The 26512-nt window shown below is 47.3% G+C and overlaps 1 protein-coding gene across 1 annotated transcript in view; it reads right to left on the bottom strand.

The window, feature by feature from the left end:
• Positions 1-7337: 7337 nt before the first annotated feature.
• Positions 7338-26512, bottom strand: part of MAJIN (membrane anchored junction protein) — a 169961-nt gene continuing 150786 nt past the window's right edge. Inside the window, exon 13 of the mRNA XM_045007060.1 lies at positions 7338-7521. Coding sequence (XP_044862995.1) covers positions 7476-7521 — 46 coding nt within the window. The 3' untranslated portion in view covers positions 7338-7475. The remainder of the gene's footprint in view (positions 7522-26512) is intronic.

Here is a 26512-nt window from a genome sequence, read left to right as displayed (position 1 = left end):
AGGAGGGACCGGATCACAACTTCCATCCTGTCGTGTTTCTCAGCAAGAAACTGTCTGAGAGGGAAAGCCACTGGTCAGTCAGTGAAAAGGAATGCTACGCCATTGTGTACGCCCTGGAAAAGCTACGCACATATGTTTGGGGACGGCAGTTCCAGCTACAAACCGACCATGCTGCGCTAAAGTGGCTTCATACTGCCAAGGGAAACAACAAAAAACTTCTTCGATGGAGTTTAGCTCTCCAAGATTTTGATTTTGAAATTCAACACATTTCAGAAGCTTCCAACAAAGTAGCTGATGCACTCTCTCGTGAAAGTTTCCCAGAATCAAATGGTTAAAAATTGTTGTTGAAATGTGAAAAATGTTGTAGTTTACATAATTAGTAGTATATGTAACAGGGCATGTGTTTTATTAGTCTGTTTATTTTACAGTTCTAGGAAGAAATCACCGCCAGTGTGGTCCCCCCACTGTCTGCGATTTGGGGGGCGTGTCATAAACAGATAGTTAAGGGTTAATGTCTCTTTTACCTGTAAAGGGTTAACAAGCTCAGTGAACCTGATGGACACCTGACCAGAGGACCAATCAAGGGACAAGATAATTTCAAATCTCTGTGGAGGGAAGACTTTGTTTGTGTTCTTTGTTTTGGGGGCTGTTCTCTCTTGGGATTAAGAGAGGCCAGACGTACATCCAGGCTCTCCAAGCTTCCTGAAATATTTCCTTCTATTCAGTATAGTGAGTATTAGCAAGGCGGATTAGTTTTGTGATTAATTTCTGAATTTGCAAATGTGTGTTTGCTGGAGAAATATCTTTATTTCTGTTTGCTGTTACTTTTGATTATTCTGAGAAAGGGGGGGGGATTCCCTCTAGGTTTATAAGCTAGACCCTGTAATATTTTTCATCCTGGTGTTACAGAAATAGTGTTACTTTCTTTCTTTCTTTTAATAAAATCTTTCCTTTTAAGAACCTGATCGATTTCTTCCCTTGTTTGGAACCTCAGGGGAAGAGGAGGGGGGAAGATGAATCCCTCTTTGTTTTGATTCAAGGAGTTTGAATCAAGGCGATCTCTTCCGACGGCTAAGGGAGGGGGAGGTGGGGGAATGGGCTATTTCCCTTTGTGTTAAGACCCAAGGAGTTTGGATCGGTGTTCCCCCGGGAAAGTTTTGGGGGAACAGGGAGTGTGCTAGACACTGGAATTTCTAGCTGGTGGCAGCATTACCAGATCTAAACTAGGATTTAAGTTTAGAGGAGCCCATGCAGGTCCCCATCTTGTGGACGCTAAAGTTCCAAGTGGGGAATAAACCTATGACAGACATAGAGAGGGGGAGTGCCTGGACATCATTGCCGGCTTCCCTCTTGACTGCACCTGGGGGGTGGGGTGGGACTTCCAGCGCTGAAGGTTCCTCCCTCCTAGGGGGCGAGAATGGTGCCATAAGGCAGTGGTCTCCAAAGTAGAGAGGATCCTTCGGGGTGCACGGCAAGAAGAGCGCTGCCGGAGCACCGCCACATTTTTTTTTCTTTACCTTCAGCAGTTTGGCTGGGAGTCCAAGCAGCCTTTTTTTTTCCCCTCCTCCCTTGGCAGTTCGGCTACGTTTGGACTACATTTGGACTACATTTCTTCAGTGCTGACAATTTATTGCCACATCATGCAGTATATTTAGATTCAAACCCGATAAAGGAAATACCTGAGAAAGGAACACAGCTTCTAAGAATACAATTCTACTTGATAATACAAAATGGTGAATTTCAGAAGTAAACTATTCATCATAAATCTGTTCTGTTGTCCTTTTGTTAATGATATGGTTAAAACAAAAGCTAGTGTGTCCTTATTTTGACACCCTCACTCATGTTGCTTATCCCATACTCTAAGAACAGTCCCATTGCAATCAGTGATGCTACAAAATATAAGAGCTGAGTAAGAGGATCAGTATCTAATCCTCAATAAACATCAGCATGATAGTTTTGTATTCAATTTTGATTAAAATTAATTAGATAAATTTAAGAACTTACAAAAAGCCACCGTAAATTCTTAAGATTTTTCTGTTTTTTTTAAACTAAACAAGAGGACCCTTCGGGGTGCGCGGCAGGAGGAGCGCCGCCAGAGCAGCGCCACTTTCCCTCCCCCCCCCCACCCTCGGCAGTTTGGCTGGGAGTCCGAGTGGCTTTTTTTTTCCCTTCCCTGGACAGTTCGGCCAGGAGCAGGGGGTGCGTGCTCAAAATTTTTTTACTGATGGAGTGCACCATCAAAAAAGTTTGGAGACCACTGCCATAAGGTGTAGCAGGGAAGCAGCTTTGAAAGCTTCTGGCAGAGAAGGGAACTGTAGCTGCTGGCCCAGAGGGACCGGTGACTGGGGGGGAGGGGGCCAGGACGCAACTGCCTCACCTGGGCAGGAGTCGACGCAGCCCGAACAGGGGATCTGGAGCTCTGGCCCACCTGGGGTCTCACTTCTGTAGATTTAGCTGTAGGTGACCAACTATCCGGCTTCTTTTTCTTTTGAGGCACTGGGCCTCGGGAGGTGCTGTGCCAGTGCTGAGCGTCTCAGGACGAGTCTTTTCTCAGCACCAAGCCTGACGACGGCACTGAAGTGGTCTGTGTCAATGAGGACATGTTAGGAGCCAGGTTCCCTGAGCCTGGTTCTGAATGGGGGGATAGAACTGCCTCCATGAGGATCACTTTAAGCCACTGTTCCCTTTCTTTAAGAGTTCTAGGGCAGAACTCTTACAGCGATCCTTTTGGTGATCATCCCCTAAGCACCGTAAGCACAAGGAGTGTGGATTACTCTTCAGCATGCACTTCGCGCAGACCACACAGTTTTTAATCCCCAGGGACTGCAGCATACCACAGCTCCGGGGAGCCAAAATCAGGGGGGGGAACCCCAACAACTCTAATTATTAACAACTAAGTTAACTATATACAAAGAACTGTCAAACACGCTTGCTAAGCAAGGGCTACAGGAAGTTCCAGACTACCGTCACTGGTGGGTCGGGAGGGTTCTATATTGAGCGCCATAAAGGTGCGACTCCACGGGGCGCCCAGACCAACCTGACAGATGCTGTCATGGGAAAAATCTTCCAGCTACCGTGCATGTGTGCGTGCACACACCTGATTGGAATGGACATGAACAAGCACTCAAAGAAGAATGACTGTACCCAATCAGGTGAGGAATCTGGGCAAAGCCATGCAGAAACAGCTCAGATGTTTGTATGCCTATGCAACGAGCCTGGGTAATGAAAAGGAAGAACTAGAACTACTGGTGCAAGAAGTGAAATGAGATATTATAATGATAACAGAAGCATAGTGGAATAGTAGTCATGACTGGAGTACATGAAGGGTATGTGCTGTTGAGGAATGACAGAAATAAAAGAAAAGATGATGGAGTAGCATTGTATGTTAATGATGAGGTAGAATATAAAGAGATTAGAAGAGATGGAATGGATAAAACAGAGTCTGTTTGGGTAAAAATTACTTTGGGGAAGAAAGCTAACAGAGGTTCCCCTGGGATAGTGCTTGGGGTATGTTTCAGACCTCCAAGATCCAATTTGGATATGGGAAAAGACCTCCTTAATATTTTAAATTAAATAAATACTACTGGGAATTGTGATTATGAGAGACTTTAACTTCCTAGATATAGATGCTAGATATAGGAAGTTAAAGTTGGACAAGTTCTACTAATAACAGTAGGGCCCAGATTTTCCTGGATGTGATAGCTGACAGATTTCTCCATCAAACAGTCCCTGAAACAAGAGGTGATGCCATTTTAGATTTGGTATTGGTGAGTAATGAGGACCTCACAGAAGAGCTGCTTGTAAGAGACAACCTTGGTTTGAGTGATCATGTGCTAATTTGGTTTAAAGTAAATGGAAGCATAAACAAAAACAGATCTGCAACTAGGGTCCTTGATTTCAAAAGGGCGATGTTTAAAATATTAAGGGAATTAGTTAGGGAAGTGGCCTGGACTGAAGAACTCAAGGATCTGAATGTGGAGAAGGCTTGGAATTACTTTAAGTCAAAGTTGCAGAAACTATTTGAAGTCTGCATCACAAGCAAGAAGAAAAAATTAACAGGGAATGGTTGCAGACCAAGCTGGATGAGCAAGCATCTCAGACAGGTTATTAAGAAATAGCACAAAGCTTTCCTTGCTGATCAATCTTTTGTAGGCTAACTCTTGGAGGTCATAAAATGTAGGGGAAAAGTAAGAACTGCCAAAAGCCAAGCAGAGTTGGACCTTGCAAAGGAGATTAAAACCAATGGTAATAGGTTCTATAGCCATGTAAATATAAAGAAAACAAGGAAAGATTACGTGGGACTGCTAAACACAGAGGATGGGATGAAGATTAAAGATAATCTAGGTATGGCCCAACACCTAAACAAATGTTTTGCCTCAGTTTCTAATAAGGGAAATGAGGAGTTTAGGGACAGTGGTAGCATGGCTAATGGAACTGAGGATACAGAAGTAAAAACTTAGCACATCTGAAGTGGATGTCAAAGTCAAACAGTTTACTAGGACTAAATCAGGGCCCCCGGATAACCTCTAGCCAAAAATATTAGAGGAACTGGCACATGAGATTGCAAGACCAATAGCAAGGATTTTTAGTTAATCTATAAACTCAGGAGTTGTACCCTATGACAGGAGAATTGCTACTATAGTTTAGAAAGGGGAAGAAGTGACGTGGGAAACTACAGGCCTGTTAATTTGACATCAATTGAATGCAAGGTCTTGAAACATATTTTGAAAGAGAAAATAGTTAACGACATAGAGGTAAATGGTAATTGGGATAAAATACAACATGTTTTTATAGCAAGTAGATCATGCCAGCCAATCTGATCCCCTTCTTTGGTCTTTTTTTAGACAAAGGGAATGGGGTAGATATATTCTACCTGGATTTCAGTAAGGCTTTTGATATAGTTCCACTTGAGAAATTGTTAGTTAAAGTGGAGAAGATGGGGATTAATATGACAGTTGAAAGGTGGATAAGAAACTGGTTAAAGGGAAGACTACAATGGGTCATAATGAAAGGTGAACTGCCAGACTGGAGGGAGGTTACCACTGAAGTTCCTGAGGAATCGGTCTTGGGGCCTATCTTATTTAACATTTTTATTCATGATCTCAGCACAAAAAGTGGGAGTGTTTTAATAAAATTTTGGATGACACAAAGATGGGAAATATTGTCAATATGAAGGAGGGCTGGAATATCATACAAGAAGATCTGGATGACCTTGAAAACTGGAGTAATAGAAGGGGGATAAAAATTAATAGGGCTAAGTGCAAGGTCATGCATTTAGGGACTAACAACAAAAAATTTTGCTGTAAGTTGGGACTTATCAGTTGGAAGCGACAGAGGAGGAGAAAGACCTGGGGTATTGGTTGATGAACTGCCAATGTGATATGGTTGTGAAAAAGGCTAATGCAGTCCTAGGATGCATGATGTAAGGTATTTCCAGTAAAGACAGGGAAGTGTTAATACCATTATACAAGGCACTGGTGAAACCTCATCTGTAATATTGTGTGCAATTCTAGTCTCCCATGTTTAAGAAAGATGAATTCACACTGGAACAGGTGCAAAGAAGGACTACTAGGTTGGTCGGAGGAGTGGAAAACCTACCTTATGAAAGGAGACTCAAAGAATTTGACTTGTTTAATCTAACAAAAAGAAAGCCGAGGGGCGATATGATATAAATACATCAGAGAGATAAATACTAGGGAGGGAGAAAAGTTATTTAAGTTAAGTGCCAATGTTGACACAAGAACAAATGGATATAAGATGGCCATCAATACATTTAGGCTTGAAATTAGACAAAGGTTTCTAACCATCAGAAGAAGTAGTTCTGGAACAAGCTTCCAAGGGGAGCAGTGGAGGGTAAAAAACCTAACTGGCTTCGAGACTGAGCTTGATAATTTTATGGAGGGTATGGTATGGTATGGTATAGTATGGTGAGATTGCCTGCAATGGCATGTAGCCAAACTGCAACTACTAATAGCAAATATCTCCAATGGCCAGGGATGGGACACTAGATGGGAAGAGCTCTGAGTTACTACAGAGAATTCTTTCCCAGGTGTCTGGCTGATGGGCCTTGCCACATGCTCAGGGTCTAACTGATGGCCATATCTGGGGTCAGGAAGGATTTTTTCCCTGGGTCTGATTGGCAGAGATCCTGTAGGGGTTTCACCTTCCTCAACAGCATGGAACACAGACCACTTGCAGGTTTAAATTTGTGTAACTGCTAGATTCTCTGTAACTTGAAGTCTTTAAATCATGATTTGAGGACTTCAGTAGCTCAGTCAGAGGTTAGGGCTCTATTACCAGAGTGGGTGGGCAAGGTTTTATGATCTGCAATGTGTAGATCGGGGCTGGCAACTTTTCAGAAGTGGTGTGCCAAGTCTTCAGTTATTCACTCTAATTTAAGGTTTTGCGTGCCAGCAATACATTTTAATGTTTGTAGAAGGTCTCTTTCTATAATTCTATAATATATAACTAAACTATTGTTGTATGTAAAGTAAATAAGGTTTTTAAAATGTTTAAGAAGCTTCATTTAAAATTAAATTAAAATGCAGAGCCCCCCGGACCGGTGGCCAGGACCCAGGCAGTGTGAGTGCTGCTGAAAATCAGCTTGTGTGCCCCCTTCGGCACTCGTGCCATAGGTTGCCTACCCCTGGTGTAGATAATCATGATGGCCCCTTCTGGCCTTAAAGTCCATGAGAATATCCCATAGCTCAATAGTGAGACCACTTGCCTCAGAGGTAGGACACCCATTAGACCAGATGTACAAAGATGCCTCACCTGCTCATTCACTTGAAATTCCTAGTAGGCATCTATATAGCATCTAAGTAGCTTTTAAAATTTGGCTTTTAGGAACCACAGTGACTTGGGCAATTTTGAAATTTGTGCTCCTACTCTGACCCTCTTGCATAGTTCAGGCCCCATATAAGTTCACTTAATAATTCCTGCTTCAAGCCCAATAACTTCTGAAGAAGGAGGCACATAAATGTTAGAAATCAGAATAGTAGTGTTTTACATCTACCATGCAGAGGTTTAAATAATTATGCAAGTTGCAATGCAGTGGGGAAAAAAAAATCACATCTAAAATGTTTTATTCATCTCTATTCTCTCTGATTCTATGTAGCAAGGAATAGGAATTTATCTAATATTACAAATGTTTCTTTATCCCAGTAAAAAGTAATTGATACTTGCTCATTAATAAGATGTTTTTAATTAGGACCACATAATTTGAAGAGTTTTTTTAAATTCAAGTTTCATGTTTGTCCCATTTTAAAAAATACTAGTCATTTATTCACATATTTATTTTTAAAGCAAAAAATAACTAACATTGTACATATAGCATATTTTTAAAAGTCATAAACAGCTTAAGTAATTGCATTTACTAATTTGGACACAAACAATTTTAAAAGCTGAATTCAGTGGGAGTAGTGAAACCTTCTGAAGTTTAAGCTACAAGTCCACCTTTCCACAAGCTCAAGAAGTCAGCTGCTTCCACCAAAAATACGCTGTAGTGGAGGAAAGAGTGTGCTGGAGGGGGAAAAAAGAGACATTGTACTTTAAATACTTATCTGCAGTGTAAAATCACAAGATCTTTCTAAGGAGACAAACCTTTGTGTTATGAATATAGGAATTGCCAGACTGGATTACTCATGGCCCATCTAGTCAACTGTCCTCTTTCCAACAGTGGTCACCTTCAGAGAAAGGTGCAAGGAACCCACAGTAGGCTGATGGGGCATAATCAGTCCCATCAAGGTCTCATTCTAATTCCAAAGAATTAGACATTGACTTAATCCCTTTGTAGATGAGCAGACTCACCCCTGTGGCGCCTCCTGCTGGTCATCCTCAGGAATTAGCTCTTTGACCCAGGACCGCCCTCTGCAGGCCAGTGATCTGCTTGTCGTTGGCCACCGTGTCCCTCCCAGGACCCAGGTGCCCTTATCCCAGGGTTCTGCCTCCTACAGTACCCCACAGTCTTACTGGGTTTCCCCATCCCAGGGGAACCCCCCCCCAACCCCACGTCACCTCAGTTGTGGCTACTGCCAGTCTCTGTTTAGCCCGGAGGGTGGGTAAAGGCAGCCAGTCCAAACCCCTTGTTGCCTGTGATGATCGGCTGATACGCTGCAGTCTGCCCCAGGGCGTGGGGGCTAAACAGAGACTGGCAGTAGCCACGACTGAGATGACATAGGGACAGGGAGTGGGGGTTCTCCTGGGGTGGTGAAACCCAGTAAGACCGTGGGGTACTGCAGGAGGCAGAACCCTGGGATAAGGGTACCAAGGTCCTGGGAGGGACCCGGTGGCCAACAAGCGGATCACTGGCCTGCAGAGGGCATTCCTGGGTCAAAGAGCTAATTTCCAAGGACGACCAGCAGGAGGCACCGCAGGGGTGAGTCCGCTCATCTATACATGGTGGAGAATGCGGGCAGGAGCGGGGGTCCACCCCGCTACACCTTCCAAAAGAAATGGTTACTTATTTTACACTAACTGATTCTTCTAGATGTATTGTCCACATACATTCCATTCTTGGTGACTCACAAGCAGTAACCTGATGAGTTTACTTAAACAAAGACTGCACAACAGCTCTGCCAAAAGAAGCACCAGATCTCTATGCTTCAATCAGAGTCATATTTTGTAGTTATGGACTGAATCCCAAGTAGTGCTCTGCATATCTCTGAGATGGGTACATTCTGAGATGGGTACAATGGAAGCTGTCTGAGTATTAGTGGAGCAAGTCCTCATATGGATTGTGGGATCTAAGTTGGGTAGCTCATAATGGACTCTAATGCAACTAGACACTCATTTCAATAGTCTCTGAGTTGAATTAGCTTGGTCTTTTAACATGTCTACAAATGCTATAAAGAGTCTCTGAGAGACCCTAAATGGTCTAGTCCTATGTAGATAGAACAATAGTGCTCTAGGGACACCTAAAGTATGTAACACTGATTAGAATGCCATTTAAGAAAGAAAACATGGAAATGGATTATTTGATTCAAATGAAAATTGGTGACTACCCTAGGAAAGAATTTGGGGTTGGGCCTAAGGGTATTCTTATGGGATATCATATAAAGAGGACCTGTATCTCTGCAATTTTTCTGTCTGGTGTGTACCCATCCTCCCTCTTGGGGTCAGGTCACCCCCTCTTGGCAGCATCGGAGAGTCGGTATGTCCACTGGCCATTCTACCTTGTGAACACATAATTGCCCAGATATAAGTTCAGGGCTTCAAAAAGGAGGAATCAACATACCACCAATCAGCTGGTAGCCCAAGCCTCCTGTCTGGGATGCACTGTTGAGTCCATGCTGCCTCATGTTCCAGCAACACAGCTGAACCAAATCTTGTTTCCCTAGGCTACTTCCTATCGGTTCCTGCTGTTGCTGCTCCATCACCACTGGGTACAGGCTCTCGGTCTCATGGTCAGATGACACTTCCTCCCATCTCTAACTGGAGTCTTCTGTCTCCTGAGGCAGTGGGTTGCCTTTTCTCCCTGCTGCCAGTCGTGAGCTCCACTGAGGTCTCAGTTCCATGGGAAGGATGTCAGCCTCCTTCTCTGGTCCAGCCACATGTGAGCTGCAGGACTCTATTTTAATACTTTCTGTCTCGCCCTCACAATTCCTGTGAGGGCATGGGGTGGAGTTAGCGGTGCCCACCAAGGGGCAGTAACCTTCTCTGTACTGAAGGGAGGCCACTCTGCCTCAGTACAGGTATAACTTCTACTAAAAATGCCATCTTTATGGATAAATTGTAACAAAGAGCGAGTTACCAAGGACTCAAATAGGTCACATTGCAGTCCTGGGGAAGAAGAGGCTCCCTAACTGGGGGAAAATCCTGTGAAAGGCCCTTCAGGAACCTAGCCATAGTCTGGTGGGAGAAAATTGAGTAGTCCTGGATGGGAAAGTGATATCCTAATATGAATGTTAAATGTACTTGAGTAGAGCTAATAAACAGTCCTGAGTTCTTTAAGATCAGCAAGTAATGCAGGATAGCTGAAATTTGGCTGCCCATAGAAGACAAATGACATTGTACTCCATATTGTGAACCAGTTCCACTTAGCGGTAAATGTAAGTCTGGTGGAATCCTTTCTACTTTGACTTAAAATGTTATGGATGTCCAAAAAGAAGGAAGGATCTCTCCTAGTCTGTCATCCAGTCAGCATCCAATCTCACAGGTGGAAAGAGGTTGGATTCAGATGCAGTATGTTTCCATTGTCCTAAGAGATTAAGTCCAACAGGAGAGCTAAAGGTTTTGAAGGGCAAGTTGCCAAGGCCATATCATCTGAGTACCAAAACTATCTTGGCCAAGTAGGCACTATCATGATGACTTTGGATGAGTCCTTCCTGATCTTCAGTATCCTCAAAATCAGAAGGATGAGAGGGTACGGGTACATCATACCTGATAATTAGGGCCCCACCAAATCCATGGCTATGAAGAACACATCACGGACCATGAAATTTGGTCTCCCCCATGAAATCTGGTCTTTTGTGTATTTTTACCCTATGTTATACAGATTTCAAAGGGGAGACCAGCATTTCTCAAACTAGGGAGTTACGTGGGGGTGTAGCAGGGTGGACCCTGCTCCTGCCCTGAGGGGTTTAAAAGCAGCCTGGCAGGGCTTGAGAGCGGTGGCTCTAAAAGCTGGGCTGATTGGGGAAGTGGCTGCAGTTGGGGCCACGCCCCAAACTGAGCCACAGCTGGCCCCTATAAAAGGCCAGGGAAGCCAGAAGCACAGACAGTCTTCCTCTGCCTAAAGAGGAAGAAGGGCCTGGCTGCAGGGGCTATAGGCAAGGTACCTAGGGTGAAGCAGGGCTGGGGAAAGGCTGAGGAGCTGGGGAGCTCCAGCCTAGAAAGCCCCAGGCTGCAGCCTAGCGAAGGGTCAACTGGTACTGGGGGTTGCAGAGGGCAGCCCAGGGGTAGGCCACGGCAGCAGGTCCAAACCCCTTTGCCTGTGATGAGTAGGCTGATACTGCAGTCTGCCCCAGAGTGTGGGGCTAGACAATGACTGGCAGTAGCCAATACTGAGGCAAGGTGGGGATAGAGGGTGGGGGTTCCCCAAGGAGGGGAGACCCAGAGAGAAAGGGGTTACTGCCAGGGGCAGCACCCCATGTGAAAGGGCACCGGGTCCAGGGAGGGACACGGGGGCCAGAAGACAGGCGGATCACCGGCCTGCAGAGGGCGCTCCAGCACTGGACAGAGCTAATTCCCAGAGTCACCAGCAGGAGGCGCCGTAGGGGTGAGTCCGACCTGTCTACACGTGGTGGAGAACGCGGGCATAGCGGACCGCCCCTGATACAAGGGCCCAGGGCAAGGACTGTGGGACTATTGCCTGGACTTTGAGACAGTGGAGAAAATGAAAAGAGACTATTATTGGAGAGCCAGTGTGGCCCGGCTCGCCGAGCAGCAAGCACGGCTGCTTCAGCTGCTGCGGGGGTGGACACATGGACCTCAACGGGGGCCAGGCACCTTGGGCTGGAGGCCAGTGCCAGGGCCTAAAGACTGTTTCGCCTGTGGGCGAAGGGGACACTTCAGTAGGGAGTGCCCCTACCAGACTCAAGTGCCCCCTGTGAAGTTAACAGGGGGGCTCCAAACCTGTTGGGATTGTGGGGAGCAGGGACACCTAAAGAGAGAGTGCCCTCATGGAGCTCCCAAGGCCCGGGCCAGCCCAGAAGAAAGGGCTAGGGCCCAAACAACCAAGACTGGGGCTGTGGCAGGGGGAAGGCGCCAAGGGTGATTCCACTGCCACACCAAGGGCCACATAAAGAGGCATTGCCCCCTGAGGCAGAGAGGGGGAGTGTCCGAAACTAAGGCTTGGTCTGGGACTAGCCGCCAGGAAGGGGTAGTCCGGACTGAGGCCTCCAGAGAGAAGGAGGCTGGGGCCGAGAGGCCCCACCTTAACCAGGGAACCCACTTAAGGGCCAAGAGGGCCGAGGTGGGAACCCAAACCGATGTGGGGATCCACGTAGGACCAGAGAGGTCTACGGTGGGGACCCAGACAATAGAAGAGAGAAGCAGGCTGCTCCAAACAATGGAGAGCCTGCGAGCAGAAAGGGATTCTCTGCGGGCCCAGCTGAGGAGAAAGCTGGGCCGGTAGAGCACCCCGCCCCCCCCGGTGGAGGGGTTCTTGAGGTGGGGGGTGTGTAGCAGGGTGGACCCTGCTCCTGCCCTGAGGGGTTTAAAAGCAGCCTGGCAGGGCTTGAGAGCGGTGGCTCTAAAAGCTGGGCTGATTGGGGAAGTGGCTGCAGCTGGGGCCACGCCCCAAACTGAGCCACAGCTGGCCCCTATAAAAGGCCAGGGAAGCCAGAAGCACAGACAGTCTTCCTCTGCCTGAAGAGGAAGAAGGGCCTGGCTGCAGGGGCTATAGGCAAGGTACCTAGGGTGAAGCAGGGCTGGGGAAAGGCTGAGGAGCTGGGGAGCTCCAGCCTAGAAAGCCCCAGGCTGCAGCCTAGCGAAGGGCCAACTGGTACTGGGGGTTGCAGAGGGCAGCCCAGGGGTAGGCCAAGGCAGCAGGTCCAAACCCCTTTGCCTGTGATGAGTAGGCTGATACTGCAGTCTGCCCCAGAGTGTGGGGCTAGACAATGACTGGCAGTAGCCAATACTGAGGCAAGGTGGGGCTAGAGAGTGGGGGTTCCCCAAGGAGGTGAGACCCAGAGAGAAAGGGGTTACTGCCAGGGGCAGCACCCCATGTGAAAGGGCACCGGGTCCAGGGAGGGACACGGGGGCTAGAAGACAGGCGGATCACCAGCCTGCAGAGGGCGCTCCAGCAATGGGCAGAGCTAATTCCCGGAGTCACCAGCAGGAGGCGCCGTAGGGGTGAGTCCGACCCGTCTACAGGGGGGTTGCAAAGTTATTGGAGAGGGGGTCATGATATTGCCACCTTTACTTCTGCACTACCTTCAGAGCAGGAGCGTGGCAGATGCTGGCTGGCTGCCCAGCTTTAAAGGGAGCGCCACAGCCAGAAGCAGTGCAGAAGTAAAAGTGGCAATACCATACTATGACACCCTTATTTCTGCACTGCTGCTGGCAGTGGTGCTGCCTTCAGAGCTGGGCTCCTGGTCAGGAGCCACAGAGCTTCCTGCTAACAGGGGAGGCTCCTGGAGGTGGGTCAGACCTGGACCGGGAGTGGCCTTTGAAGTGGAAAAAAAAAGTCCCATCCCTCACCAACCCAGCCAGGACCAGCAGCTGGAGCCCGGCGTATGGTAGGAGCTCCTTGGCCAGGGTACCCCCAGCCCTGCCCCTCCCCGGCTCTGGGCCTAGTGTCCTGGCACTCAGAAATTAAAGGGGCCTTGGGCTGGCTGGGAGTGGGGGTGACCATGGAAACCTTTCCCCCTCAACCATGGTGCTGTGGGCAGTTGCCCACATCACCCACCCATAAGGCCGGCCCTGTTCCACCCAAAAGTGAGGCCCTCCCTATACCATACCACCCTCATTTCTGCACTGCAGCTAGCAGTGGTGCTGCCTTCAGAGCTGGCACTCAGCCTGTAGCCACTGCTCTCCTGCTGCCCAACTCTGAAAGCAGAGCCACTGCCAGCAACAGAATGGTGGCAATACTGTGACCCACCCCCCGACACACACATAATAGCCTTGTGACCGTCCATGATCCCCTTTTGGGTTTAGACCCCCCCCCAGTTACAACACTGTGAAGTTTCAGATTTAAGTAGCTGAAACCATGAAATTAACTATTTTTAAAATCCTATGACCCTGAAATTGACAAGAATCAACTGAATTTGATACGGTCCTACTGATGATCATGCAGTGAGGAATGTGTCTGATAGTGATCCAGGGATCAGGCCTCTTCTTTGAAAAGAACTTGGGACACTTCTTGTTGGTGTCTGCTGCCAAAAAAATTATTAATGGTCAGCCCCATTCTTGAAAGTTTTGTATAAAAGACTCCTTGATGGTCCTCTCATGATCCATGAAGAACTGTCTGTTTAGACAATCTGCCAGGGCATTTTGTAGTCATGCAAGTTGTAGTGGTACGGGAGAAACTCACTGGTGGACACACAAATTCCAGAACCAAACTGCCTCCTGGTACAGGGGGAATGATAGACCTCCTCCCTGTCCATTTATATATGGCAGTCGTGTTGTCTGTCATGATTTGTACTGTCAGTTCCTGAAATATGGATAGAAACACGTCCTGATTTCTAAGAAGTTTACATGCAATAGAGTCTATGCGTGGGTTCCTATCCCTTGTACTTGATGTTAATCCAGATGTGCTCCCCACTCTAAGTGGGAAGCATCTGTCATTAGGGTCTTATTTGGGACAGGTTGGGAGAATGGTACCCTCTTGCACACTTTCACCAATTCAGCAGGTAAAAGACTTCAAGGAGAAATTGCAATGACATATCTCAGTGGTATTGGTTTGGTAGGTACACCAATTTCAGTCAGCCCTGCACACAGTGTTGCATGACAAATATGTGGGAAGCCATGTGACTAAGCAGACTTGGGCAAGTTCTTGCCAAGGTGCATGGTGGATTCTGGAGCAGGTACATAAGGGTAGTCATGGCACCAAATCTATCTGGGGACAGATAAGCCCGGGTTGTAAGCCTAACATTGCTGCAATGGATTCTGTTCTTTCTGTACATGTTAGGAGGATTCTTTTCTGTTGATATCTGGGCCTAGTCCAATGAAGAGCTGGAGAATTTCATCAATGGACTCCTCCACTTGCTAAGACAACTTCTCTCAGACTAGCCAGTCATTAAGGTATGAGTACACTATGATTCCTTAGTTTCTGAAGCAAGCTGACACCACTCTTAAGCATTTGGTGAAAACATAGTGTCATCAACAGCCCAAAGGGCAGGACCCTGTACCATTAGTGTCTCTCTTCTACCCCAAACCTCAGATTCTTCCTGTGAGTGGGTGGGTGAGGTTCTGTGGCCTGCAATGTGATTATTATGATGGTCCCTTCTGATCTTAAAGTCTATGAATCTATAAGTGGCATGAATGGAGATATGGAAGTGAGCAGCTTGAAAGCCACAAACTGGTCCTGTGGATTTTGCGATGGAATTATGGAGGTGACAGCTACTATTCAGAACCTGAAGTAGCAAATGAAGGCATTGAGTCCCCTCAAAGCCAGAATAGGATGTCATCCCTCTCTTTTCTTTAGGATTAGAAAATAATTGAAATTATCTGTACTGTAGTGGATCTTACTCTGTTGCCCTGAGAGTGAGAAGTGATTCCTCTTCATGAAGTAATAGTGTCTCATGAGAGAGGTCACTAAATAGAGATGGGGAAGGGGGTGGAGGTTAGGAATGGTGCTGAGTTGCAGTGAGTGTCCAGAATCCAGTGATCTGGTGTTATGAGGTTCTATAAGTCCCAAAAGAAATAAAAGCAGTCTCCAAACATGGTGGGGATGAGTGGGGAAAGATCCTGTGGACTGACTGAAGAATAATTCTTGATCATCATATCAAAACAATTGTTTCAGAATTGTCACAGCATGAGAGGCAGATGATTTAGAGGTGATATATAGAATCCTCTTTCTAGATGACTGGCAGGTGTGTCTTGCTCCCACCTTCAGAGTCAAACTGATGACTAAATTTGAGGTCAGGAAGTAATTTTCTCCTGTGTTAGACTGGCAGAGACTTTGGGGGATTTTTCTCCCTCCTCTGTAGCATGAATTGCCATCTGAGATAATCTGAGCATGTCTCACCTAATCAATTCCCTGCTACTTCAGAGGACTTCGGCATTAGTGGCACGTTGGTCTTGCCTATTCTCTGCCTATTCACTTTAGTCTCCTGAGGACTAAAACACTAACTAAAATCTTTGGGCTTAATAAAAGGGTATCTGTGTGAAAATTAATTAACTGTGATATACAAATCAGACTAGACGATCTAATGGTCTCTTCTGGCCTTCAACTCTATGAAACTATAAGGCCATGCACACACATTATAAGGAAAGGAGCTGGGAGCCAAGGTAGAGCATGTCTTCTAAGGCCTACTGGGCCTTAGAAGTACACAGAATGAGTCTTATCTGTTGCAGAATATGGGCCAGGTAATGTTGTAGTATAGTAGTTGGTGCCATCATCAAGCTATTCAGCACCACAGAGAGTAATGGAGACTCTGGCTTCACTGTAATCTGGAGGTCTCTTGGTACCACATACAACTTTTGTACTGAGATACAGTGCTGTGAAAACTGGTGCAGGGGTTGATGTGCCAGATCAGCCAAAGCCAAGGTAATTGGTGTCAAATGAGTCATTGGTATTGCAGACTTGGTACCAAGGGTAGTTAGTCTCAGCCCCGAGACAGTGCCGAGATTCTGGTACTGTGCTCCCTCAGAGCTCCAGCGTTACCTGGGTTCAAGCTGTGAAGTCCCCTTACAGTGCAAGTGTTGAAGTGATTTTCAACCTCTTTTTACTCAGGTCAGATGAAAGAATCTGTCCTTACACTTGTGAGAAAAGCAGTGCTCCTTTATCTCCCTGTCCAAAGGTTTAGCTGAAGATTTCAAAGCCCTACCAGAGTTCATAGTCAGGGCCATCTTAGACTCATAGAATATCAGGGTTGGAAGAGACTTCAGGAGATCATCTAGTCCAACCCCCGCTCAAAGCAGGACCAATCCCCAACTAAATCATCCTAAATCATCCCAACTAAATCATAGAAGATGGGGCTCATTAGCTGGTTGTTAATCCAGAGCTCACCAGGGCACTTCTGGACTCGGACAGTGCTGATGAGAAGGTTACTCGCCTTGTGCAGTAACTGAGGTTCTTTGAGATGGTTGTCCCTGTGGGTGCTCCACTTTAGGTGTCTTGGCGCCCTGCGCTTCTAATCAGAGATTTGTAGTAGCAGTGCTGCAGTTGGCCACGCACATGCAGCAGCCATCTCGCACTGCTCCAAGCGGTTACCCCTCGCACGAAGCCAACCATCCCCCAGTTCCTTCTCTATCCCCAGAGGATGTTCATGAAACTCTGAAGTGTGTATGTGGGGGGTAATGGAGCACTCACAGGGACAACCATCTCAAAGAACCTCAGTTACTGCGCAAGGTGAGTAACCTTCTCTTCTTCAAGGAGTGTCCCTGTGGGTGCTCCACTTTAGGTGAGTGTAGAGCAGTGCCCCTCAGTGGAGATGAGGGGCTTCGGAGTTGATTTTATGTACACAGTGGAGAGCACCTAGAGTCCAAAGTGCGCATTTGCAGCTCACTGCTGTTCTAGGGCATAGTGTTTGGTGAAAGTATGGGGTGATGCCCAGGTAGCTGCTTTACAAATATCAGTAATGGTTACATCTTTGAGAAAGGCTATCAATGTGGACATAGATCTAGTGGAATGTGTGTGCGAAGTCCAGAAGGGAGCTTGCAGATTGTATTTTTGGTAACATACTTGGATACAGTTAGAGATCCATTTAGAAAGTCTCTGTTTGGAAATGGTTTGACCTTGTGACCATTCTGTTGTGGATATGAATAGTCTGGATGATTTTCTGAATGTTTTTGTTCTCTCTAGATAGAACGCTTTGTGGATGTCCAGCATGTGAAGGGCATGTGGCTGTTGTCGGCGTGTGGCTTGGGAAATGTGACAAGGTTGGGACTCACCACCACAGTGCCTCCCGCTGGTTGCTCTGGGAATTAGCTCAGTCCAGTGGAGCGCCCCCTCCTGATGGTGTCCCATCCTGATGGTGTCCCGTCTGTTGTCTCACCCTTGGTTGGCGTCTGAACCCGTGTCGCTCTCCAGCTTGCAGCGTCCTCTTCTGGCAGTGCCCCTTAGTCCATCCACACCCCCTTCCGGGAGGGTGTGTCAATCAGCAGTCTCTCTATGCCCCAGCCACCATGTCCAACCACACACCCCAAAGTCTAATCCCTCCTGTCAGGGATCTCGCGTAGTCTATAATGGCCATTCCCTAAGGCCAATGGCTGGGTGTACTGCAAGGGGCAAAGGGGGGGACCCAGGCCCACCCTCTACTCTGGATCCCGGCCCAGGGACCCTCTGACAGCAGCCTTGCTGTCCTCCTTCTCTCCCCTCATCTATCCACTTCCCTGGGCCGCTTCCCCTACAGCCCCTTGCACCCGCTAGGCCCTTCCCTTCAGGGCCTGCAGCCTGGCAGGCTATGGGCTAGAGCTTCCTTCTGCTCCCTGAGCCTGGCCAGCACTGCGCTGTCCACGGTGCTAGTCTTCCAGCTCTGGAGACTGATCTTCCCCTGTCGAAGGCCTGGGCTGACTGCCTGCTGCTGTTCTGGGCAGCCTTTATATATGGCTGAGCCTGGCCCTGATTGGCTGTCTCCAATCTGGGCCCTGATTGGCTCCCAATAAGCCATTTTCTGATTGGCTGTTCATCTTCGCAGGCCCACTGGCCTGCTGCAGCCTAAATTCTTAGGGAGTGGGGCAGCTGCCCCACTACGGGAAGAATACAGGTAAATAAATGGGTTGGTTGAGATGGAAGGGGGAGGCGACCTTGGGTATGAATTTAGGATGTGGTCGTAGGATTACTTTGTCTGTGAGGAATGTGGCATAAGGTGGGTGTGCCACTAGAGCACCCAACTCTCTCACCCTTCTTGCTGATGTGATTGCTACTAGAAAGGCGACTTTCATGGATAAGTGCAAGAGTGAGCAGGTCGCTAGTGATTCAAAGGGTTTGGCCATGAGGGCACAGAGAACAAGGTTGAGGTCCCACATGGGGGTCGGGTCCTTTAGTGTGAGATAAGTGTTCTCTCTACCCTTGAGAAAGCGCTTAGTCAGTGGGTGGGTGAAGACAGTGAGTCTGTTCATCTTAGCATGAAAGGAGGTGGTGGCTGACAAGTGCACTCTGAGTGAACTAGTGAAAAGGCCCGATTTTTTGAGTGTTAATATGTAATCAAGGATAGTGGGTTGTGAGGCCGATTGTGGAGTAATTTGCTTGTCCCAGCACCAGATGTTTTTCATGTGGACAGTCGTCGGCTGTTCAGTAGAATGTCCTGTACTTCCTTGGACAGCATGTTTCAAGTTCTGTCATCCATGGATTAGCCAAGCCTTGAGATGGAATATTGGAATGTTGGGATGATGGAGGCGTCCTGTGTCAGCAGACGGGACATGAGGGGAAGGGTTCATGGTAGTCTCACAGCCATCTGGTCCAGGTATGGGAACCATGTTTGTCTGGGCCATGTTGGTGCAATTAGGATGACTCTGGATTTGTCTTTCCTGATCTTGTGAAGGACACAGCTCAATAGGAGGATTGGGGGGAAGGCATACAGGAGCAGGGCTTCCCACTTGATAAGGAAGGCATCTCCCAGAGAGTGTGCCCCAGTCCACCTTGGGAGCAGTATTGCAGGCATTTGGCATTGTGGATCCTTGTGAAAAAAGTCTATTGAGGGAAATCCCCATTGTTTGAATATAGTTTGAAGTATTCCTGGGTCCAGCTGCCACTCGTGAATTTGTGAGAAGTTCCTGCTTAGGTCGTCTGCTGTGGTATTCTGGCTGCCAGGTAGATAGGATGCCATGATGTCTATGTTGTTGGAGATGCACCACTGCCAGAGCAGGTAAGATTGGGCCCCTCCTTGGCAATTTATATAAAACATAGTTGCCAAGTTATCCATGAGAATCTGGACAGTTTTGTTGCGCATAAGGGGGAGAAAGTGGTAGGAGGCATTTTGGACTGCTTGCAGCTCCAGTAGATTTATGTGAAGATTGGATTCTGCTAGGGGCTGCAGCCCTGGATGGTATTTTTGGGCAAGTGTGCGCCCCATCCCACTAGAAAGGCATCCATGGTGATAGTTACTGATGGGGGTTCCCGTTGGAAGGGGACACTGAAGCAAATGTTTGTTTGTTTCTTCCACCATGTGAGCGAGTCTTTCACTGTTTTGGGCATTGTAAGATGTCTGATCGAGTGTCTCTGAGGAATATAGACAGTGCATAGCCAGGTTTGTAAACATCTCATATGAAGTCTGGCATATTTCACGACAAATGTCGTAGCTGACATGAGCCCTAGAAGTTGTAGGCATGTTCTGGTGGATGTTTGTGGGCTGTGTCTTACTGCTGTAATTACTGTTTGTTAAGGTAAGGGTATGTCTACACTACGGGATTATTCCAATTTTACAGAAACCAGTATTTGGAAACAGATTGTATAAAGTCGAGTGCACGCGGCCACACTAAGCACATTAATTCGGCAGTGTGCGTCCATGTACCGAGGCTAGAGTTGATTTCCGGAGTGTTGCACTGTGGGTAGTGATCCCATAGTTCCTACAGTCTCCCCCACCCATTGGAATTCTGGGTTGAGATCCCAATGCATGATGGGGCGGGTGATTCTGGGTAAATGTCATCAGTCAATCCTCCCTCCGTGAAAGCAATGGCAGACAATCATTTCACGTCCTTTTCCCTGGATTGCCCTGGCAGACGCCATAGCACGGCAACCATGGAGCCCATTTAACCTTTTTTCACTGTCACCGTATGTCTACTGGATGCTGCTGACAGACACGGTACTGCAGTGCTACACAGCAGCATTCACTTGCCTTTGCAAGTTAGCAGAGACGGTTACCAGTCCTATTGTACCGTCTTCTGCTTTGCAAGTTGGCCATGATGGTTACCAGTCATATTGTACCATCTGCTGCTGTCATGGGTGCTCCTGGCTGGCCTCGGTGAGGTCGGCCGGGGCGCATGGACAAAAATGGGAATGACTCCCCTTCTTTACGTTTTGTCTAAAGATAGAGTCAGTCCTGCCTAGAATATCGGGCAAGCCTACTAAAGAACCAGAGAGGCAAACAGCCGTTCCGGGTCAGAGCCCCAGACATCCTGCAGAAATCATGCATGCCATTCTGGGGGATGCCCCTGCAACAACCCCACCCGTTGCTTCCCTCCTCCCGCACCCCTCCTGAGCTACCGTGGCAGTTATCCCCCCATTTGTGTGATGAAGTAATAAAGAATTCATGAATAAGAAACACTGACTGTATTGAGATAAAATGGGAGGGAGGCAGCCTCCAGCTGCTATGATATTCCAGGCAGGACTGAATCTCCATTAGACATTAAAGGGGCGGGGAGAGGAGCACAGCCTGCAGCTGCTATGATATTCCAGGCAGGACTGAATCTCCAGGAGACAAAGCTTAAAGAAGGTAATGACCGGGAGTCATTCCCATTTTTGCCCAGGCACCCCCGGCCAACCTCACCAAGGCCAGCCAGGAGCACTCACAGGATGATGACTATGGCTACCAGTCCTATTGCACTGTCTGCCATCAGGAAGGGAAGGGGAAGGGATGCTGCTGTTTAGCGCTGCAGCACCGCATCTACCAGCAGCATCCAGTAGACATACGGTGACATTGAAAAAAGGCGAGAAACAATTTTTTCCCTTTTCTTTCACGGGGGGGAGGGGGGGAGATTGACAACATATACCCTGAATCACCCGCGACAATGTTTTTGACCCTTCAGGCATTGGGAGCTCAGCCAAGAATGCTCTCAGTGCTGTCGGAACTAGGGCAGACTTTGCAGTCGGAGATCGCTTTTTTTGAGGCGAATCTCTGTGGTGAAGAGTGAAGCCACTTTTTTGTGGCTTTCTTAGGTACAGGGTCCTTAGTAGCCATTTTTGAAGAGGATCCCATATCTGAGGCAGCTGCAGGTGAGCGCTGGCCAGGATCTTGGGACTTGGGATTGGATGCAGATCTGAGAGATTTCTCCATCATCAAAAGTTTTAGTTGGAGATCCCCTAGCCTTCCTTGTCCTCGCTGTCAGTTTCTTGCAGTGGGGACAATTTTGGGTAGTGTGTGTCTCCCCCAGACAATGGACACACTGTGCATGGCAGTCTGTGACTGGTATGAAAAGTCTGCAGGTCAGACAGCCTGGAGAACCAGGCATGTCTGAGAGTCTATGTTGAGTATAGAATGGGAATAGTCCCATTCTAATGCCTCTTTAGTCATGAGGCCACTGCCTGCCTGAGGTGGGAAAAAGGGGAGAAAGAAGTGTTTTTTTTTAAATGGTAAAGAAAAATGAAAGGAGAAATTAATAAAAGAAGGGTAATAACTGAGAAAGGGCTGAAATAAGGAATCTCTAGAGTTAAAGATTCTGACCGAAGCCTAAGCCAATAGAGAAGGAACTGGGGGACGGTTGGTTGTGTGCATGGGGTAGCTGCTCAGAGTGTTGAGAGATGGATGCTGTGCATGCGCATCCAACTGGGGCACTGCTACTACAAATCTCCAGTTAGAAGCACAGGGCACCAAGATACCTAAAGTGGAGCACCCACAGGGACAGGCCTCGAAGAACAAGAGGGCTCTTGCTCGCCTGAGTCTGATAAAGACTTCATAGATCTAGCTAAGAGAAATAATTTGAGCTGAACCTCTCTTGCCTTTAGGTGCTTTTCAAAAAGCGCCCAACAAATAGAGCATTTACTGGAGCTGTGCCCACCACCAAGACAAAAAAGCCATCTCTTGTGGCAATAATTGAGTGGCATAGCCACTTCACAGGAAGGGCAGTGCTTAAACCTGGAAGACTTAGGTTCAGTCATGACTAAGGCCTGGTATCAGCAAAAAATATTTCCCCTTATCAGAAAATAAAAATCACAATTATGCCTATCTGACAACAAGCAAAACACTACATTTACTATACTAACAAATAATCCTAGCTCTATATACAAATATGTACAATAAAAAGTCTAGTGAGTGTGCTGAAATGCAGACAGTGCTGGGGGTTCTGTCTCACTGCCCAGGCAGTAAGAAGGAACTGAGTGGTGGTTTGGCCTACTCTGCCCTTTAAACTCTCAGTACAGAACACAAGAACATTCAGGGTGCTTGTGTGGCCTCAACGAACATTGCTGGCCAAAAGATTCCAATCTCTGGCACGTGCACCAAGAATGGAATATACATGGATAATCACTTAAAAAAGAACTGCTTCCATTAACTTTTAGAATTTGGGTATTCTTGTTATCCATTATAAATATCCAATCCCTTTTTGAATCTTGCTAAGTTTTGGTCTAAATGACAATCTGTGACAATGAGTTCCACATTCTTATGATTCGTTGTATGTAAAAGTATTTTCCTTTCACAAGTTCTGAATTTGCCACCTTTAATTTAAAGTCCCTTGGTCTTATGTTATAAGACTGGGTGCATCCATTCTCCCTATCTCCTTTCTCTATTTTATATGCTTTTAGTATGTCTCCTTTAGTCATCTCCTGTTGCTAAACAATCCCAACATTCTCTATCTCTTTATACGAGAATTTTTTTCCATATCCCTACTCATTTTCACCAGCATTGTCTGAACCCACTCTAGTAATGCAATAGCCTTTGGAATGTGGTGACCAGAATCCAATCTCAAAACAGATATTGCACAGTTGTGAAGCTGAAAAATTTATTGTTGAGTTTTTGCTTTCTCTTCACCAATTGGTAGATCACCTAAGAAGGCACAGTGCCACCTGAATTGAAGTAAAATTCCTTGTATACGCCAGACTGTGACGGGGTGTACCAACCCACACTGGTGAGGTAAGGGTTAATGAGTTATTCTGGACACAGGAAGCCATGCCTCCTTGCCGCTGCTAGGCATGCTCCCAGTGAACAGAGGGTTCAAAAGGGAACAACTCAGCTCAGTCTGAGCTGGCTGAGCAAGAGAGCAGCTGGGCTCTATAGCCGCCTGCAGACAAGCCACCAGGGCTCCAAGCAGCCAGGACTAGGCCTCACAGTGAAGCTGCCGCAAGCCCTTCAAACAAAGGAGAAAATGGGTGGGGGGATTCCAATGGAGATCCAAGGCAGACCTGTGGTGCAGAAGGAGGAACAGAAGTGGCCCAGGGAACAGGCATAAGGGCGCCTGCCTCTAGACCACGTATTGGACCATTATTTTGAAAGGACCTGGGCTGGAACCCGGTGGAGCAGCATGGGCCCGGGTTCTTCAACCCCCATGAGAGAGACTGCCACTGGCTCTAGCCACTAGGCAAGGTGGCCACACACTCGCCATTGGGTGACATTGCCACTGATTCTAGCTGCTGGCAAGTTGGCCATAGACTCTCACCACTGTGTGACATTGCCACTGACTCTAGCCAGTAGGCAAGGCAGCCACCGATTCTCGCCACTGGTCAGCATAGCCCAGAGTATCGCCTCTAGGCAGCACTGCCAGCCTTGGACACAACCCCTCCTTCCTGACACAGATATCAGATCTTTTCCCCCTCCCAACCACCAGTGCAATTATTATGCTTAGGTATCATGTGATAAGCACGAAATTAATCATAGACTCTAGTTCCACCCCCTGCTCAAAGCAGGACCAATTTCCAACTAAATCATCCCAGCCAGGGCTTTGTCAAGCCTGACCTTAAAAACCTCTAAAGAAGGAGATTCCACCAACTCCCTAGGTAACCCATTCCAGTGCTTCACCACCTTCCTAGTGAAAAAGTTTTTTTCCTAATATCCAACCTAAACCTCCTACACTGCAACTTGAAACCATTACTCCTTGTTCTGTCATCTTCTACCACTGAGAACAGTCTAGATCCATCCTCTTTGGAACCCCCTTTCAGGTAGTTGAAAGCAGCTATCAAATCCCCCCTCATTCTTCTCTTCTACAGGCTAAACAATCCCAGTTCCCTCAGCCTCTCCTCATAAGTTATGTGCTCCAGTTCCCTAATCATTTTTGTTGCCCTCTGCTGGACTCTTTCCAATTGTTCCACATCCTTCTTGTAGTGTGGGGCCCAAAACTGGACACAGTACTCCAGATGAGGCCTCACCAATGTCGAATAGAGGGGAATGATCACGTCCCTTGATCTGCTGGAAATGCCCCTACTTATACAGCCCAAAATGCCATTAGCCTTCTTGGCAACAAGGGCATCCTGTTGACTCATATACAGCTTCTTGTCCACTGTAACCCCTAGGTCCTTTTCTGCAGAACTGCTTCCTAGCCATTCAGTCCCTAGTCTGTAACAGTGCATGGGATTGTTCCATCCTAAGTGCAGGACTCTGCACTTCTCCTTGTTGAACCTCATTAGGTTTCTTTTGCTCCAATCCTCTAATTTGTCTAGGGCCCTCTGTATCCTATCCCTACCCTCCAGCGTATCTACCACTCCTCCCAGTGTAGCGTCATCTGCCAACTTGCTGAGGGTGCAGTCCACGCCATCCTCCAGATCATTAATGAAGATATTGAACAAAACCGGCCCCAGGACCGACCCTTGGGGCACTCCACTTGAAATCAGCTGCCAACTAGACATGGAGCCATTGATTACTACCCATTGAGCCCGAAGATCTAGCCAGCTTTCTATCCACCTTATACTCCAGTCATCCAGCCCAAGGAATAACACATTCACTGCTTTCCCCTCATCCACAGAAGGCAATTAGGTTAGTCAGGCATGACTTGCCGTTGGTGAATCCATGCTGACTGTTTCTGATCACTTTCCTCTCCTCTAAGTGCTTCAGAATTGATTCCTTGAGGACCTGCTCCATGATTTTTCCAGGGACTGAGGGGAGGGCTGACTGGCCTGTAGTTTCCCGGATCCTCCTTCTTCCCTTTTTTAAAGATGGGTACTACATTAGCCTTTTTCCAGTCATCCGGGACCTCACCCGATCGCCATGAGTTTTCAAAGATAATAGCCAATGGCTCTGCAATCACATTCGCCAATTCCTTTAGCACTCTCAGATGCAGTGCATCTGGCCCCATGGATTTGTGCTCATCCAGTTTTTCTAAATAGTCCTGAACCACTTCTTTCTCCACAGAGGGCTGGTCACCTCCTCCCCATGCTGTGCTGCCCAGTGCAGCAGTCTGGGAGCTGACCTTGTTCGTGAAGACAGAGGCAAAAAAAGCATTGAGTACTTTAGCTTTTTCCACATCCTCTGTCACTAGGTTGACTCCCTCATTCAGTAAGGGGCTCACACTTTCCTTGACTTTCTTCTTGTTGCTAACATACCTGAAGAAATCCTTCTTGTTACTCTTAACATCTCTTGCTAGCTGCAACTCCTGATTTCACTCCTGCATGCTCAAGCAATATTTTTATACTCCTCCCTGGTCATTTGTTCAATCTTCCACTTCTTGTAAGCTTCTTTTTTGCGTTTAAGATCAGCAAGGATTTCACTGTTAAGCCAAGCTGGTCTCCTGCCGTATTTACTATTCTTTCTACATATCGGGATTTTTTTTTCCTGCAACCTCAAAAAGATTCTTTAAAATACAGCCAGCTCCCCTGGACTCCTTTCCCCATCATGTTATTCTCCCAGGGGATCCTGCCCATCAGTTCCCTGAGGGAGTCAAAGTCTGCTTTTCTGAAGTCCAAGGTCCATATTCTGCTGTTCTCCTTTCTTCCTTGTGTCAGGATCCTGAACTCGAACATCTCATGGCCACTGCCTCCCAGGTTCCCACCCACTTTTGCTTCCCCTACTAATTCTTCCCAGTTTGTGAGCAGCAGGTCTAGAAGAGCTCTGCCCCTAGTTGGTTCCTCCAGCACTTGCATCAGGAAATTGTCCCCTACACTTTCCAAAAACTTCCTGGATTGTCTGTGCACCACTATATTGCTCTCCCAGCAGATATCAGGGTGATTAAAGTCACCCATGAGAACTAGGGCCTGTGATCAAGTAACTTCTACTAGTTGCCAGAAGAAAGCCTCATCCGCTTCATCCCCCTGGTCTGGTGGTCTATAGCAGACTCCCACCATCACATTACCCTTGTTGCTCACACTTCTACACTTAATCCAGAG

This window comes from Mauremys mutica, chromosome 2, assembly GCF_020497125.1.
Source record: "Mauremys mutica isolate MM-2020 ecotype Southern chromosome 2, ASM2049712v1, whole genome shotgun sequence".
NCBI classification, from domain to species: Eukaryota; Metazoa; Chordata; order Testudines; family Geoemydidae; genus Mauremys; species Mauremys mutica.
This window is presented reverse-complemented; position numbering and strand designations above follow the sequence as displayed.